Source organism: Typopeltis vanoorti, chromosome 5 (assembly GCF_054136105.1).
Source record: "Typopeltis vanoorti isolate ZY-2024b chromosome 5, IOZ_Tvanoo_1.0, whole genome shotgun sequence".
Classification (NCBI taxonomy): domain Eukaryota; kingdom Metazoa; phylum Arthropoda; class Arachnida; order Uropygi; family Thelyphonidae; genus Typopeltis; species Typopeltis vanoorti.
In genome coordinates, this window is record NC_143553.1 from 80,207,074 (window position 1) to 80,226,420 (window position 19,347).

Here is a 19,347-nt window from a genome sequence, read left to right on the forward strand (position 1 = left end):
TCCAACCTTTAGTCCTCTGTCGTGGGAGAATTTAGATGGTTTAACTTGAAGCCATCTGATTGATTACATCTTACCTTAAGTCAGCGAGGTTAGATTAGAGAAAGAGGCAGGATAGGAGAAAATTCCCTGGAATTTTGCAGAAATAGAAGAGTTAACAAGACGAAACAAAAGTTAGTTTTTTTTTTAAAAAAAAGCTATATACTGACACACATTGTTAAGTGCTGTATTTATAAAGAAGCAATCTCTTAAAGTATGAAAGCTAAACTTAAAAACAAACAAAAATAAATAAATAAAAAAAAAATATTTAAATTTCTCATGAAGTAGACAAAGTTGATATTTGTTCCTACTTAGCCAAAATATTGTTGTGCTTCCACAAGATAAAATGAGTAAAATAGCTTAAAAAAACCATCCACTCGCCATTATAAGTAGTATATACGAGGAGGGGGGGGGTATAGAAAGTTCTGATAAACATCATTTTTGTCACGGTGAAGAACATAAGTTACCTTCATAACTTTGATACCGGTGTGTTCTTTCTTGTGGTTATATCAGTTGCTTTAATATCATTTTTGTTCTAGGTGTTTATCAGAACTTTCTAGACTCCCCTCGTATATATAAGTTGAAACTGGTGTTTTCACAAGTAATAATAAGAAAATGTAGCATAAAGGTCTATACTATTATTATTACTATTATTACTCAAAACAGTGAAAGGGAAAAAAAGAAGGCCTCCTTTTATTCCCAACAGGTGTAATTACAGCTATTTTAATTCTAATTGTTTTACGAAGATCTGTTGGCAGCCAATGCCCACTTGCAGACAACTGACGTCATCTCGTGATCCTAAATCCTAATAGGTCTACAGTATTGTTTGAAAGCGTTATTCTAGTCAAATTTTTAAAATGTGAGGTTAAAGATCTAAGTTTCCAGAAGATAAAAACCCTCTTTGTCTATACCAAAAATTGACTAACTCTAGAAATTGAAAAAAAAAAAAAAAAAAAGACGAGAAAACAATAAAGAACATATACATCAAGCTGAACAAAACTTATTTACATATATGAGTCTTATTTGGCTTGATAAACACACATTATCCTAATAATCAGTGCTCAGTCACAAAAAAAAGCTACTAATGATTATCTTAAACATGAAAAGCTGTCGGACTATAAATTAGCATGATGGTAATGGTGTATGGTCTCAGCGTTCTTTGAAAAGAAAGAAGAAACGATACACTGTTGAATATATAATATTTAAAAAGTTAGGGCTATCCCTCCTGCTGACAGGTACTTGTCAGCTATCTGCGATTCTTTACTAATTTTTTTATTTGCCAAAGTGCATGCTAGTCCATTGATGCGTAGATGACTAAATTTGTGTAAGGGATGATATACATTTTAGAGCCTCCGTAGCTCAGTCGGTATAGACGAAGCCCTTTGGTAAAAGACTTGGGTTCGATTCCTGTCCATGAGGTGAGGAACCTTTATCTGGTCTCTTTCGACTAAAAGTTGAGTTAGATAGTCTCATTAGGTGGTGGAGAGGTTTTTTTTTCACCCCTGAAAATCGGGGTTTTCGTTCCCCAGAACAGGCAAACCGGCCTGTGAACATACACGGATTACAGTTATGAATACTGCTCGTAGGGGATGCAGCAGAAGAGTGACAAGCTGGCTGCATTAATTCGGAGTTAATCCTTCATTAGGGGATTCAATCCTGTCCTGAGGGATGAATGAGAAAGAGGGTAATATATATTTTATGATTCATGTTAATGATGAAATACGTAGAAAACAAGATGTGATAATTCGTCGTTTGGCCAATAGGTGGCACTGTTATTGAACACTTATTCTGTTTTTTTTTTTTTTTGTGATAGTCAAAAAGATATGATGGCGATTCAATAATTTAAAAATTTTGTATAAAAAAAAACAGTTTAAAAATCGAATGTCGAATCCCTCCCCCACTAAAGAACTGAAATAGAAAAAATGTCTAGGAGGAATAATTATGGTTAGCTTAAAAATCAATATCTTCAGGATTGGATAATTATAAAATGGCAATAACGAATTTCTGTACGTGCTTTTAAAAAGTCCCATTAAATTCAGAATAAAGTCTGATGAGCAAACATTTCTTGTATGACGCCTTTCAGTGAAAGAAAGAAAAAAAGAAAGAAAGAAATATTGGCGTATGAGAATGTCCCATGACTGATTCACACAGATCGTCAACTTATGTGGGAATCTTTCCACATCTTTAAAGGACTTGAACAATACAACAATTTCTGCATCACCATCCTGTTCAAATCACTTCGTTACAGGTAACGTTGCCATGGAAACGATCGCTTTCGTAATGTTTTGAATTCCATGCAATCTAATCTTTCTGAGACTACCTATTAGAAATATTTGAAGAGCTAAATACATCCAGCTTAATTTATGTATGGCCTTCTACTAGTTCTCACCTCGATAGTTGTCGCTCTTTTTTTGTAGCACTGGCCCATAAGAATGTGTTTACCTATGTAAACAACGTTACTGAAGAGAACTCGGTTATGTGCAAAATAACATGTTTTCTTTTAGAATACCGCCTTTCATCTTTCTCATAAGCCTTCATGAATACTTCTCTGCATATCTCGATGTACGGTTATCAATAGGAAAACGTCCCAAGAGACAAGACTTACGCATTCGTTACAATCTGGAGTCGCTTGTTGCCATCTACCGGTCATAAAAGACACTATTATCAATAATATTTCTTTTTATTCCTAATCCTTGCATCCATTGACTGTATTGCGCTGGTGGCGTTCATCATTCAGGATTTATCAGATGTCAACGTGGCCTTCTTTCCACCGCTTCCTTAATAGAACGTTATGCATAATGTATGAAGCGGATTTACTCCAAGTCAGAAGTGGGATTACCCAAAAGCTCCTATTCCCAGCGTCTCCCTTGGGGGCGTTTTATCGAACCCTCATTATCATCTGTGACTTCATTCAGTCGATTATATTGGACAGTCATGATGATGTTAGAATTCTTCATCACTTTAGTGGGGAAGATGGCGAAAGATAGACGTCTGAATACTTTATGTATTTATTATAAAAAAAAAAAAGTTTTTGTCTGGAAAACAAACAGTGAAGACAGAACTCACTGCATAGATCGACCAAAAAAATAAATGAGGAAAAAAATGGAAAATGTGATGCGATGAATATCATAACTGTGAAAATGCAGTTCTGAAACACGTCAGTAGCCTTATCGATGATTTACTGAACAGGCTATCCTTTTCGGAAACCTCCAGTAATCATTCGAAATAGACAGATTCATGGATAGCCTTTCAAATGCTATCGCTACAATATTAAAACACCACGAAGTTTTGTACCTGTAGGGTTTGTGGAGACAACGAAGTATCTTCTGGTAGCATGATGCTAGACCAGCCAGAAGAAAGATTGTTGTAAGTTCGATTTCTAGTCGCCAACTAGAGAACTTTCTTCTAGGTCTTTTTTCAGTCGGTCCCAAATTAGTTCGATTTCTGAAAACTCGGGATTTTAACACTGCATTTCAGAAAAAATTCAGATCCAGTACGAGTATTAGGAAAGATGACGAAATGGCACAGGTGCCTACCGAAAGAGCTCAGGTATTATTGATGGTTGATACTAGAGGCTGGCTGTAAATGATTTCAAATAAACTAAAAAACGAAAAAAAAAATTAATCAGTTTGATCTCTGGAAAATGAAGCTGCTTATACAAATTACTTGAACGTGAAAACTAGCTATGCTTTATGCTATATCGTTTGATTCCAACAGCGAATATCACTATGATAGAAATATCCAAAGAAAAGGAAAACAACTGAGAATCCTTCCAAGAAGGTAAATAACCATTTTACATATTGGTTTACAACTTATTTTTCGTTACACGAAATGATCATCTGCACCAATGAAATTAAATTCTTTGGTGTGCCGGTGAACTACAACTTTTGCAATACCGCCGTTAGTTATCAAGAGAACGTGTTTTAGTCAGAAAATTAATAGCAAGTGGAGCAAACTTAGAAACTAGAAACTGATAGAATCGTGGAACTTTATCTATTCTAGGTCACTCTACACGAGTTCTGTGGTAAGAAATCTGAGTTATTCGAATACCTAACGTTCTTCAAGCACTAAGGGAGAAATACACTTTGCAATAGCATTATTGTGTAATGATATCATTCATTATCGTAACATGTGAGCCTCTTTCGGCTGATGTACGGCAGGTATTTGTATTGCATGTTAGTTTTTATCATATCATTTTGTATAATTTGAATTGTTTTAACTAATTTCGACACTAAAAATAGTCCGATTGAAACCAAACTTAAGATTGTTTGCTTTGGATTTACAACTGAAACATCTAATGCTATGAAGCTAACGTATTGCTGTATGCCTGTCAATTAAGTGTGTTCTTCTTGTCGGGTTTGCCTGTTTTACGGGAATGACCAGCCAGCAAGAAAGAAGCTCTGCCATCCCGTATATGAGACAAGCTCATCTTCAGCTGAAAAGCCCTGATAAAGGTTCTTTGCATCTTAGACGGGTTCGAACCTAGGTCTTTCCACATAAAGGATGGATATTACTAGAAATCTCGATACCAAATTTCAATAACATTTACCCATATAGAGCGGAGTCGTTATATGCATATTGACTGCAATGCTAATGCAATAAGTGATTACGTATTTTATGTAATTATTATTATTATTATTATTGTTATTACGGGCAACTCTAAGGAGTCCTTTAGACTCATCGAGGAAGGCCCTAAACAACTACTCAACATCCACACAGTATCTATCATACTTTCCCTTAAACTCACTCACCGTCATAGCACCCACAACAGACTCTGGCAACTTATTCCACTCATTCACCACTCTCCAAGTAAAAAACCTAGTTCTAACATCCTTGCTAACCACACTCTTGCCCAGTTTCCATGGATGGTCCCTAGTCCTCCCAACAATGAATGAACCTAAAAATAAATTTATTCCCAGTTCATTAGCTAACAAAGATAAAACTAACTTGGTCTTATTTCATAAACAACCAAAGGAATACTTCCGAAGTTGCAGATACAACTAAGAACCCAACTACAAACGTCTAATGGAAAACTAACATCGAACAAATGAGGGATCCAATTTGGATCATTTTGATGGGGCTCCTGATTTAAGATAATTTAGTATTAGGAATATATGTTATTAAAAATGATAAAAAATTAAATAATATATTTATTGGCTATACTTTAAAAAAAAAATTATAAAAATGTTTAGTAAAATCTTCACAAATTTTAAAATCCAGAAGTAATATACTTCTGGATTTGATGGGCACTGTCGGCTCAATCCTAACTTAGAATAATTTCGTCGATACACTGCAGCAATAGCAAGCAATCGCCCAGCATATTGTGTGTGTATATGTGTGTGTGAGCGCGCGCGGGTTAGCGCTTCCTGACATAAGAAGGAAAGAACTTCGTATCACTCTCAGCTAGCGCAAATTAAAGCTGACCCGAAGCGACTTTGAACTTGCACCATTTCCGCTGGATCTAGTTTGTCTTCCCAAATATCCATCCCAGTTTTTATCCACCATGACATTCAGTGACCGACCAAACAGAAAGCTGGCTACCCCCAATTAGAGAAGATGCATGTAGACTGAAGAATGGCAATTTGGTTAGCAGGCTACTATGCCAGACATGATCAAAAGCTTTGGAGGCATCAAGGGAAACAGCAGAAGTTTCTCCAAACCTTTCCACAGAGCAGGTCTAGTGGTGGACGGGTAAGGCATGTTAAAATTTCAGCAGGGATCTAGATTGGCAGAATCCATACTGGTGGTTACTGTTTAACTGGTAGGCCACTAGGCAGTGAAGTTGACTGTTGATTACTCCATTATTTTGAAGAGAGCCTTTGAGTGATGGTAATTGTGTGAAGGTAGATTTTTCTTCCTTTTTCTGGAACAGGCTAGATATATGCTTGCTTTCACTCATTAGGAGTAAGTGCCAAATAAGTCTAGAAGATTGTAGAGATAGGAACTGATGTTAGCTCTGAAGCACAATGAGTAAGACTCAAGAGATGATATCGGGAGAGCAAGACTTCTGTGTCTAAGTTGTTCGGCCAATGTCTTTTTTGCTGGAAAACTACAGGAGGTATTAGTATAATACACCACCGAATATATCAACAGTGAAGTGTATAACTTAACATTGAACTAAGTCATTTTCGCATGCCCACAATTCCAGTCTTTTCAAATCATTTTGCAAGTACTGAATCAAAGTACTGCAGATACTTTGTCTCTTTTTCTTGAAATTAGTTTTTTTGGCAGATTTATTCCAGTCATAATGACACTGTCAATGTGTGTACATTTTACTTTTGGTTCAGGGTTAGATGAAAGGATAGTGGGGGACATACAATGAGAGGATACTTTTGAACACAATAGCATACAGACAGCAGCTAGTTTCCTTGCTATAACATAGCCTTAACAGTGCCACCCACATATTACAGTATGGTGCAGAAAAACATTACTGAATAACTACAATATATACATTATGTAGTAAACGGGTTTATTAACAAAGAAATAAATGTTCGCACATGATATGTACATCCATCCAAAGATATATCTTGGAATCTTAGTCAAATAAAGCATTGATGGTAGATTACGTGCTCAAAATGGGCATTGTGTTTCAAGATAGGTTTCGTAGTGCTTGCATAGGTTCCGCCCCCCCCCGGGGCCCCGTAACCTTTTTATGCATCGGGCCCGGAATATTTTTCTGTTCTGTGACTTTTCTCCCTTTACGGTAGTTATGCCTACATTTGTGTTATTATCCAACAATTGTTTACAGTCTTGAATGTGTATATAAAGTCAATATCAACAGTCGCCTGATTACAAACGCGTGATGAAAGGGATGGGAAGGTTTGGAGCTTCCTGTAATGCGTTATCTTGCAGAGATTGACAAGCAAACATTATTGCAGCGTAGTGTTGTGGCGGAATTTTGACAGACTCGTAGATATTTTCTTTTCTGATTGGTAACACTGTCAGCAACAAACAATAAAACAGCAGACTAGCAGTTGTTTATCAGAGTTCGTGATTGTGAGAAGCAGAAAGAAAATCGTGTAATATTTTTGTGTTTATGTAGGCTTATTATTTCAACTATGGATAAATACATTGGTACCTTCTTTAAACGTGAAATAGCTCGTAATAATACAAAATAGCTAGTAATAATACAAAACGAGTATGTAATGACAGTTTATGCGTAGTTTCTGAAGAGAAAGTCTGTAACGAATCCACGGATTTCCATCAGTCGCAATGGGATATTAATACGTTGAACGAAAGGGAAGATCTGTGTCTGTATTTGTATTTAATGTTTCTGGTGGTGTGGAAGAGAAGGTCTGATGGCTTTAACTCCACCAGAATAAATAAAATAAAATAAAATGTTGCGACAATCTAGCAATAGCCTCACATTTATGAACCTTACTTTAAGGACCCCGGAGCTTATTCGTTTAGAATTTAACCACTGACAACAGGGGTTGGGACATCTGCTGATTGTCCCAACTCCTGACATTCTCTTGATGTGAGATCACATTCTGAGTTCACAGATCATGATGTGATCTATGAACCTCAAAATCAGTCTTCCCATGAAATGTTCTAATAAATAAGCTCTAGAACCACGTAATGTTTTCGATGTTTTTTTTTATACACAGTTGCTCCTGTGTATAAAAAAAAATAAAAAATAAAAAAATGTTTTTCGCATGACACATCCTATGCAAATCCTGGTTGAACGGAACCAGCACACTCCCGATGTAGCGTTCACTATTCAAGGTCACGGTTATACCACCTTCAATGAAGTAGGGACCAATTATGCAATGGTTGCAAACGGCAACTTATGTGATGGAAGTTTTTTCACTTGGTTATGCTACCAATTTATATATTTGGTTTGATCCTTTATCCAAGTATAAACAAAGTTTGCGCCTGAAGTATTTTCAGGATTGGGGCAACACGTGGTAAAGGTAGTATAACTTCTCAACACTTGCTTTAGTATCCCATAATCAGTAGCACTCAGGGTTTAATCTTGGAAGGGGCCGAGTTGAGTAGACGATTTGAGAATACACACTACGCATCAGATACGACCTATGACTGAGCATCTGCAATGATCACTCATAAGTAATATAAAAATAGAAGACACGACACAGCATAAATAAAATAAAATGAATTTTATTAATTAGGAAAGATTTTTGGAACATTTTCGTGTTTTTTTTCCCTTTGGGGAGTTTCAAGGGCACCTTTCCCCCCTCTGGGTGCACCACTGCCCATAATGAAAAGCACATATCCTTATGCGTATGCATAATGCGATGCATTATGGGAAGGATCACTACCCAGACCCGTTTTGACCTCTATTGAAGTCTCATCAGTGGGAGCCAGACATAGAGGTGGTGATACTAAGGTGGAAGTAATACAGAAGTCATATTTCCATATACGAGTTGCCAAAAGGTGTCACACCTTATTATTAAAATTCTCTGGATTAGAGATAGTTGATGGAAGTTTTTTCACTTGGTTATGCTACAAAGAAGTTATACCACCTTTGCCATGAGTTGCCCCAATCATGAAAATACTTAAGGCGCAAACTTTTTCTTACACTTGGATGAAGGATTAAACCAAATGTATAATTGGTGGTATAAAAAGTGAAAACACTTCCATCAACTATCTCTAATTCAGAGAATTTTAATAATACGGTGTGACACATTTTGGCAACTCCTATATGGAAATATGACTTCTGCATTACTTCCACCTTAGTATCACCACCTCTGGGCCTGGCTCTGACTGATGTACTTTGCCTTGAGAGAGCATTTTAAGTCGTCGGGGAGAGTGTTTTCCAGCTTGGCCTGTGAAGGGGCTTTGTCGGTGGATGCTTTTCCCTGGAATATGAGCAGTTCTGCTCAGTAGTAGAGTGAGCCTGTCACTGAATGGAACCAATGCTGAGTTGGATGATCTTTCGGTCACTCATAAGGAGTGGTCTGGGAGATCACCTAATTTTTAGAGAGGCCCTTTACTTAAACACCAGAAGTGGTTGGTGGCAATGCTGTAGCCAATGAAGTTTTAACTGAGGCTTTGCTATTGCTGTTTCCGGCTGGCTCTCACAGATGTGCTTTTGCACAGAAGGGGGCAGTGCTTTCCCTGGAATATGAGCAGCTCTGCTTGGGGGGTAGGGTTTTGCCTGTCTCTGAGTGGGACCACCACACTGAGATTATGGCTCTGCTCGGTGGCTGGGCGAGTCTGGGGGGGGGGGGGGAATGGCGAGTTAAATGATCACTCAGGTTGTTCACTGTTGGGTGATCTGAGTGATCACACGAGTTTTTGGAGAGATAACCGCCGCACTTAAACAGGGAAACCTGTCTGGGTAGTGACCCTTCCCATAACACATAGCATTATACATACCCAAAAGGATATGTGCTTTGCATTATGGGATACTAAGGCAAGTGATGAGAAGTTATACCACCTTTGCCATGAGTTTCCCCAGTCCTGAAAATAGTTCAGGTACAAACTTTTTTGTTTGCTTACACTTGGATAAACGATAAAACCCAATATATATTTGGCGCAACTTATGTGGTGACCTTCTCACTGCGAAGAGACTTCTCTTGGAGAAATTCAGGTCTCAAGAAACCTATAGATTCGTCTATTTACATGACTGCTTAGATGGAAATGCACTTCATCTGAGAACCAGACATTGTGGAGGAAGTACAAATCATAGATATTCGTCAGCATGTATGCACTGTATTCCTGCTATGCAGCATAATTTATTGCTGTTAAACACTGAATCACGTACAAAAAGGCACCCAGCTCCTAAATGATTCTCTGTAGTGACCACCTCGATATCCCAAGTGTTGCTATTCAGTGTTGACTGCATTTTGGAGACTAACACTTGCTCCAGTACATGTATATGATTCTCATTTGTGTTAACCCAAATACCCTTTTGCAGTGCAGTAGAACATTCCCTGTACATTGGAACCTCTTGATTAAGGCAATAATGACTTTCTTAAGGTATGTTTACAGAAATGATGAACAAACTTCTCACAAACATGTCATAGGCTTGCAGACTATTTGCTCTACTAACTTCGTATGAACGAAGATAATGCTCAACAATAAAGGTCTTTTCTTTCAACGTCAACACCATTACACCTAAATGTAATGCCGTAGACTCTACACATGCTCATCTATTAATATGCATGCAATGGAATGGCATATCTCATGGTGTGCGTACTGAAGGTGGTGTCCTAATTCAGCACTTTTTTTTTGCAGCAGCAGCATACCATACTTGGACTCCCTCTCTAAGCATGACTTGGAAGAGTAGGTGGCAATGAGATTGTGCCAGCAACCCAAGTAGCCTTCTGGTTTGGACCCATTAGCTATCTTATTTTACTAAGTATTACTCTGTCTGCAAAAATCTTTCTTCAAGAGAACAGTTTTGATGAGCACATTCTTCCTGGGCATGTATAAGATATATATATCTTATATATATATGCATCTCCTTATATATATATATATAAATAAAAGGATCCTTCATTTGCCTGCCTCGTCTTGAACTGTCAAATTTTGCGATGTGTAAAGATTTTTCTCTATAAACCAAAAGTATAGAAGTGCAGAAACTAAGCATTCTGCAAAATGATTTTTCAAACTAAGAATACAAGCTTCATTTAGGATATGTGCAATTGTTCAAATTAATTGAACTAAATTTAGTTTAAGATAAATAGATTTTTGAACACTGGGACACATATTATAAAGTAATTGTTTATTAATAGTTCAAAAAAAAAAATGTACTGTCACTTAAGTGTAATCAGGCATAACTGAAAAAAAAAAAGAAAATATATATATTTATATTTGTATTTATATTCCCAAATTGCTTTCCAGGTTGATGCAATATTTACATGTAGTAAAAGTTTTTTTTTTTTTTTTTAAATAAATGAAAGAAAAAAAAAAGTTAAAAATGAGTTAAGCCAAATTAGAATAATAAAATTCTTCTATTTTTTTTTCTGCCATTAACAAAATATTATATAATATAATAAAAGGACAAGATATCAAAAACACGATTTTATATAACTGCTATCAGTGCAACTTAATCCAGTTGTACTGATCTAAGTGTGAATGAAATTCACACCTCATAATAGAGTATAATATGGACTTGCACTTCCTATCCATGTATGAAAGAATTGAAATAACACTTGAAATTCATGTTTTGGTGAATGCACATATCTGTTGTGGCTAGTAAAGAATGTTCACTAAATTTCATTTCATAACTTCAACATTTATTCTCCTTTCTTTTCCTTATACATATTACCATCTCTAAAAAGGGCATATCAAAATAATCAATTTATGAATTCCTTTTATTTTGAAAAAGTCAATTTCATTAAACAGTTATCACAGACATGGTAATTATAACAAAACAGATACAGACTGATATATAATCTCATTTTATCCTTGAGAAATTAAGTGAAAACATTTATATCAAGTGAACATTTTTTGTGCTGTGTGCAATATATCACAAACAGTGGAATCACATTTAAAAATGGTTTACATATTTTGTATAACAATTTTCAGGTACATAAATTTTCAAAGTACCTGATCCTGTTTGTATTTAAAATACATTTTCTATAAATTTTATTTTAATAAAAATTTCAATAACTGCTTAAACATTTAAGAGACCAAAATGTTTTTCAGATACTACAAATACCATATTTAAAGCTATTAATCACAGGTGATAACTCTAAGCAGTTATAATGTACGAAGCATAATATGTTTATTCCAAGCATTCAGAACTGTAGATCTTAAATTTAGCTTAAGATTGCAATTCTAGAATATAAAAATCCATATATGTTAAACTTCACAATTATACAATATAATACAATAAATTACAAGGATTGCATTAGCAAGCAGATAAGTGTAATGCATCTGTTAATACACATTATGTAGTGCAATATATATTGTGATTAAATTGACATAATGAATATTGTATGTTGCAAAATGTAAGATGGGATGAAAAGATTTCATACTTTGTATCATATTGATGATACTGGATTACAGGAAACTGATGAGGCTAGGGATCTGGGAGTGAGGGTGGAATAGAGATTTGAAATTCAGAGGACATGTTGCAAAGGATGGGATAAATATCTCAGAGGATTACTTAGATGTTGAACATGTTGACAAGTAAAGATAGACAGTCGCGGCTTGAAATCGTGGGGATGCTGCAACTTTCGAAACACACACTGTTAAGTACAGTGCATACGTGTTGGGATAAAATATCAAAATTATGGTAAAAATTTTTTTTAAAAAATTAAACATGAAAAAATATTGTTTATTATCGATAAAATTATGCAGTTTAGTATAATTCAAAATTACTTAAAAATAAAATCCATTATCATAACCCCAATAATGTTCTAAAATAAAAACTATAACGTCTTTAATTGTAATGTCCAAATATTTAAAGAGATGGAGTAAACACGATAAGCACTGTACTACTGGTGCAAACTGTATATAAACAACAGTGGAACTGAGCGACGGACAGTGCCGCATTATGTTAATAGCTTGTATCTCACTATGATGTTTGCGCACGTAGCAATATGACACTGTGGTAAACAGTGCTGCTAGCGTCCTTCGCCCTCCTAAGTGCTAGAAGATGGATTTTTATTATTTTTTATACAAAATAAGAGAATTTTATAGGATTATTGATGACAAAATTAAATATTACAAGCAAATATAAATAAATATATTTATATATCAAGAAAAGTTGGGGGTGCTGCAGTTCCACAGTGCCTATGTACGAGCCACCCCCTGAAGATAGAGAAGTTATTATCCCTCTTTACAAGGCTATGATTTGGCTGCATCTTGACTATTATTCACATATTTAGTCACTTGGGTTTCTTGGAGATCAGGAGATGGAGAAGATTCAGAAATGAGTGACCAAGATGACAGGTCTGTGGAATGCTCACTATGAGGACAGATTGAGGGTGTGTGGGTTGCAGAGTTTGGTTAACTGAAACAGGAAGAGGATATGACAGAAACTTGCTAATGGGATTTGATAAGATTCATATATTGTAACCACTTATGTATTGATATCAATACATAAGTGGTTACCCTGGAAATTGTATAAAGAGTGTGATTAGTAAGGATGTGTGGACTAGGTTCTTTGCTTGGAGAGTGGTGAGTGAGTGAAATGGATTTCAAGACCAGAAGTAGCTGTGAGTACCCAACAGTGAACGTTTAAGGAGAAGTATGATAGGTATTGTGTAAATAATGGTTAGTGTGGGTCTCCTGCAAAAAGTCTTGACTCCATGGAGATACCTGTAGTGGCGTAACGAGGGCGTGGTGAAAGAGGTGCCCGCCGCAGGCACAACTAGGTTTGGGATGCAAAACGTAAAAAATAAAAATGAATAAATAGATATAAAAGTCCGCTATTTTATATTGTATTTTTAAATTTCAGCAATACGCGGCAATATACAAATTCTGCAACACACTACAACTCATTTTGATGAGGTTAATAGTAAGTATTTAACATATTGCATTTAGTAAAATTTAACTTGTTACATTTAACTTTTTCGAAATTTTTGGGTTGGGGGGGGCACAAGTTAGACACTTGCCACAGGCGTTTCATACCCTCGTTACAGTACTGGATACCTGTATAATAATATATGAATCTGTACTAAATCTTCACAGCATAGTCAGCAGAAAATTATCCTCAGATGACACAAACATGTAAGGGCTTATATACTGAAGGGCAGGGTTTTTTCCTCCCATACTGATTTTTTCTCTTGTAAAACAAGAAAAACACTAGAAACATGTGTCCAGAGAACACGCCAATACACAGACATATATCATAAAAATAAGATTAACCAATCTATCATTACTAGAAGCTGCATTTATAAATAGCCAAGATACCTAGCTAATATGAAGAAAAATTAGATTTAGATGGAGTTGGGAAACTGATTGAAGAAGATATCACCACCAGGTAATGAGTATAACATGGACGTTTTAAGAGGAGAGACAGAAAAAGCAATAAAATGGCTAAAACACAACAAGAGTCCTGGTAATGATAACATCACTGGAGAAATGATTAAATATGGTGTCCAAAGTATGGTTACAGAAATGCACCAACTATGAAACTGGTATGGCAGGAAGGGAAAATGCCAGGGGAGTGGGTGAAATCAATATTAGTGACATTATACAAGAAACGAAATAAGTTAGAATGTAAAAATTATAGAACAATTGCTTTGACAAGTCACCTTGATAAGGTGATGATATTGACAGAAAAATTGAGAACACAATTGGAAGTTTTTTGAATTCTGGAAGTTTTTTCTGAATTCAACAATGCAGTATTAACTGCATTGTTGAATTCAGATTCAACAATGCAGTTAATAGCAGAGAAAGCTAGGAAAAATAACAAAAACTTGTACATAAGTTTTTGTTATCTGATTGATACGTGCTTTGTTGATTTTCAGAAGACATTTAACAGCATCGACCAAAAAGTGACATTAGCAGTGTTAGAATCCTATGGAATTGACAGAAAACTAATAGTCATATTAAAAGATGTTTATAAGAATGCAATGGCAGCAGTTAGAATAGGTGAGGATTTGGGAAAATGGTTTAGAACAAGCAAAGGTACCAGACAGGGGGACCCAATATCACTAAGCATTTTCATAGCATTTAGAAAGAGCAATGAACAAAATGAAGGAATATGCAAAAGGAATATCAATACACAGGATGAGAATTAGCAATTTGAGATTTGCAGATGACATTATTATTGAAGAAGATGAAAGAGAACTACAAAAAAAACACTGAAACTCTTAAATAAGGAAGGGAAGAGATTTGGACTTGTTATGAACTTGGAAAAAAAACAAAGACAATGGTATTTGGTGAGAAGAACATGAAACAAAAGATACAAGTGGATGGAACTGATATACAAAATGTAGAACAATTCACATATTTGGGAAGTAAAATGACATATGGACTGTAAAAAAAGAAATAAAGATCAGGATTGAAAGGAAGAACAAATCTGAAGGCCATAGATAACATCTGGAAAAGTAAAGCAATCAGCCTGCAAACGAAATTAAGAGTACTCTAGAAACATGCATCTTTAGAAGTGTACTTATGATCTGAAACATGGGTAATAAATAAGGAATCAAGAAAAGGAATTTTGGCATTTGAAAGAACTTGTTAGAGGAAGATTCTAAAAATAGGATGGGTACAGAAAATCACAAATGAAGAGCTCTAATGGAAGATACAAATAAAGCAGAAAATTATACAATGGAAGCTGCAATTATTTGGACATATCTGCAGAATGAGCAAGGATCAGAAGATAAAGACATTCATGTTTAGTATTATGGATGGTGTAAACAGAAGAGGTAGACCATACAGAGAATGGATAGATGATATAAAGAACTGGTGTAGAATGGGGTTACAGAAACTGCAACATTGTGCACTGGACAAAGAAAGGTGGATTGAAGGAAATATTGAAGGAGGCATCAGACACCAACGGGCAGTGTGTCCATGGTTCGTGATGAAGATACCTAGACATAACCTGTCACTGGACCTAATATGTAAAAGATGAGATAGGAAATCCACATGTGTGCTGCCTAGGATATTTTAAATCCTCATTTTTTAAACTTCTGTGGTTATCTGTGATATGTTATTTTTTTTCACATGATGCTATTATTACATTAGGATCTAGGTTACATTGATGTTAACTGAAAACAGCAAAAAACTACATGTACCAACCAAATAAAACAGCATGACAGATTAAGTTAAATAAGAAGAATGAACAACAGTTAACATCTGGAAACATGAAGCATATTACTTATAATTTATGATTACTTAGTTGTTCCATTAGAATGCCATTTCAAATATCTTAACTTATATGCAATGTATGGCATTTCTCCACTTCAGTAGAGAAAGTTAATCCTAACTACTTTTCTTTAACATTTTTAATGTGTTCATTTGCACAATTTTTTCTATCTACATATGAACCAAATAAAACATGTTTTATTTGGTTGATAAATATTTTCTTATATTCTCAGTTTTGGCTAACTATTTCCAAAGAAGTTCATAAGCAAAACCTTAACATCTTATTATGAAAAATACTGCAACATGGTCATGTTTTTTTAATGCTCCCTCAACATTTAATTCTTTGAAATCTTAAGTTTCTGTGGCTTAGCAGTTCTGTGGGTAGTTTTGACTATTGAGACCACATTTTAAGGTAAATAACAAGTTTAATAAGAATAAGCAATTATAGCCCTACAATTTTTGTAAGTCAGACTTACATCGTCAGGGATACTAGCAAAAAGGTTATACACAACAAAAGACTAGAAACAATTAATTATACATATTAGATGTTATCAGACCTTCACAATTGGTACATACAAATAACCAGAATAAAAACATTAAATTCGTTACTGCATACATGTTGGAGCACTGTTAGTTGTTGCTGTCACATTTTGTAGTGTCATGCATGTCATATCCTAAGTCAGTGGTGGATAGATTTTTAATGAAAGCAGACCAAACTTGGTGTAAAATTAAGCTTGATTTTTGTTACATTATGTGGGGCTCCTTAACATTTATGAGGCTTCCTTGAACTTTCTTGTAAAACAATTATGATCAATATATGGCATTTTTGTTTGTTGCTAAACTACTTGATGGCCTGTTGTAGTGTGGGATGCCAAACGGGATTTATTTATTCCCTTTAATTTTTTTTAATGCATTTTCATTTTTTTGCATTAATAAGGATAAATTACTTTCATAATATGTGCTAGTGAAAGAAAAGTATTGATCACAATCAGTGAAACAATGTCAGCCTAATAATTTTAGGCACTAGCATACATTTTGAAAAATTAGCTCCTTGTGAAGTTACTTTATGTTAATGTTGCACTGGCAGACTGTTTATAAGATTAATCTATTTTTGGTCTTCAATATAACCATTTCTTAAAAATATTCATTCTCAATAGGATCACTTTTAGTATATGTACATCAAGGTATTTAAATCAAAAGTAATATTTTATATGAATTTTCAAAATTTTGAAAAGTGTTTACTATTAAGATTATAAAGATGGCAATTACTAGAACACAGAGATCAAAAGTTTGACTCTCACAGCTTACAGGCCTCTTCCACAATCAAATAAAAAATGTAGTGATGGCAAGCCCAATTGTACATGTTTGTGTGGAAAACAGACAAATGCATATACAAAATATCATTTTTGACAGCAGTGAAATCTGCAGTAGAAAAGAACAGATTTACAAATTAACAAAACATTTGATTTTATTTTGTATCAGTTACCTCTCTTATAAAATTTAAGATGATACTGCAAATTTAAAACATTTTTATTATTACTGACACCTCAAAGGAGTCCAAGGATGCAATACTGAAGGGCACTCCACAACATATAACCTACTATCTATACTACATAATCCATCTACGTACTGTTGCCATCATCTATACGCTACAGCCTCTACTACCCATTAATAATAGTTCTGTCTATAAATTGTGTTCTCTAGTTAATTTGACCGTATGTGAAATAAAAAAACCTGAATTTCCAGGAGGAAAAAACTGTTATCTCTGTATGAGATATGAATGTAAATAAACAACCCACTTAAATAGTGCAAGTTGTTTATTAGATCATTTTACTGCTCAAAAAACTACTAACATTAAATGAAGTTCATATGTTTTCAATTTCCACATGCTGATCTGGTTAGCTCATGACTTTTTTTGTAACATTATCCAAGAAAATGACATTCTTAATACCTGTGTTGCCATTATAATATGAATTAAATTTCTTGAATATTCTAACTGACTTACATAGTAACATGCATACTGCAATATATTTATAATAATGTAAATAAAAAATGCTGCATGTTAAACATTTAGTATTTTTCATACACAAAAAATACGTAACTTATTGGTTTTCATGATTTATAAAAATAGCCAGCATTATGTTTTGTAAATAATTATACAGAACAAAATATGAAAAGTTAGCTTTATGCAGTAAGATAATGATGTTTTTAAGACTGAAATTAAAATTTAAAAAATGTCAATATTCTTTTAACCTTCTATTTTGCATTCCTTATAAAGGTATAAGAAAGATTCATTACTATTAATTATATTCTGAATTTATAGTATATTATTTGAATTCAAAGAATATGCTTTGAAGCAAATGTCAGTAACCTGTCAGAGTATTATAAGCTCAAGTAAACATCCATAAATAAAAATGTTTAGGTTTAAATTACATTTAATAACATAACATACATATCACAAATAGTTAATAAGTATTATTACGATCACTCAAAAAGAAATTTGTTAACCGGCAATTAAAATATAATACGACTCTTTCAAAATGTGAACTCTGAATAAATAATACAATTTGAGATGATCTACGAATTTAAAATTTTGAGAAAAATTTAAACAATGCACAAAGAACAGAACAAAATAATCTTACATTAGCATTAGTGAGTATAAATATCTTGTAAAGATACAAAATAAATGGTACAGCTGATGCTATATCATGAACCTAGTTTCACTTGACAAATTCACATATTATTTTTATGCCATTTGTAAGTACCATAAAATTTAAATCCAAACTTCTGAATCAACTGATCTGCCTCTTTGGGTCCACGGCTGAAAAGGGAAAAAAAATTTATCAATCAATTGTACAATTTGACAAACTATTGCTTTCATGTCATTTAATATTAAACTTTCTGATGATGTGGTTGGAATAATGTTCTTAACTTGCTGTTTTATGATGGGGGGAAAAAAAAAAAAGATGGGTTAAACATTAAAATCTGGAGACATCATTATGAAACCCGGTATCTCCAATAACAGAAATAAAAATTGGGTTACACTATAAGGTCTATTATAAATGAAATCTTAACAAAATTAAACCCCATGAATACAAGCGCGCGTGTGTGTGTGTGTGTGTGTGTGTGTGTGTGTGTGTGTGTGTGTGTGTGGAGAGAGGATTTGTTTATAGAAGAATTCAGATTAATCCTGCTGTAATATTTTTGGGGAGGGTTAATAATAGGTATGTATATTTTTATCAGACTCCTACCCATTACAGTTTATAAATCTATTGTACATCGGTATCGTGAATGAGCTAAACATTTAAAAATTTTTGTATTTTTTAAACATAATTTGAAAACTGCTCAAGAGACCACATATGGAACTCTTTCAAGCAGGGCCGTCACCAGATTAGGTCGCACCCTGAGGCAAACAATTAAATATCGCCCCTGATGGGATTATAAGACAAAAATATAAGAAAATCTCAAATTGTTAATTTGTTTTTTTTTTTTTTTACAAGAGAAACATTAATGCAAAACGATTACATAATAATATTAAATAAATATTATTTAATATACGGGGATATCGAACAATAAAAC

At 34.3% G+C, this 19,347-nt stretch overlaps 1 protein-coding gene across 2 annotated transcripts in view; it reads right to left on the bottom strand.

Annotated features, from left to right (window-relative positions):
- Positions 1 to 11,218: 11,218 nt before the first annotated feature.
- Positions 11,219 to 19,347, bottom strand: part of LOC150106588 (glucose-6-phosphate 1-dehydrogenase-like) — an 80,383-nt gene continuing 72,254 nt past the window's right edge. For both annotated transcript variants that reach the window (XM_090393210.1, XM_090393209.1), the window contains exon 11: positions 11,219 to 18,589. In XM_090393210.1, coding sequence (XP_090249336.1) covers positions 18,502 to 18,589 — 88 coding nt within the window. In that variant the 3' untranslated portion in view covers positions 11,219 to 18,501. The remainder of the gene's footprint in view (positions 18,590 to 19,347) is intronic.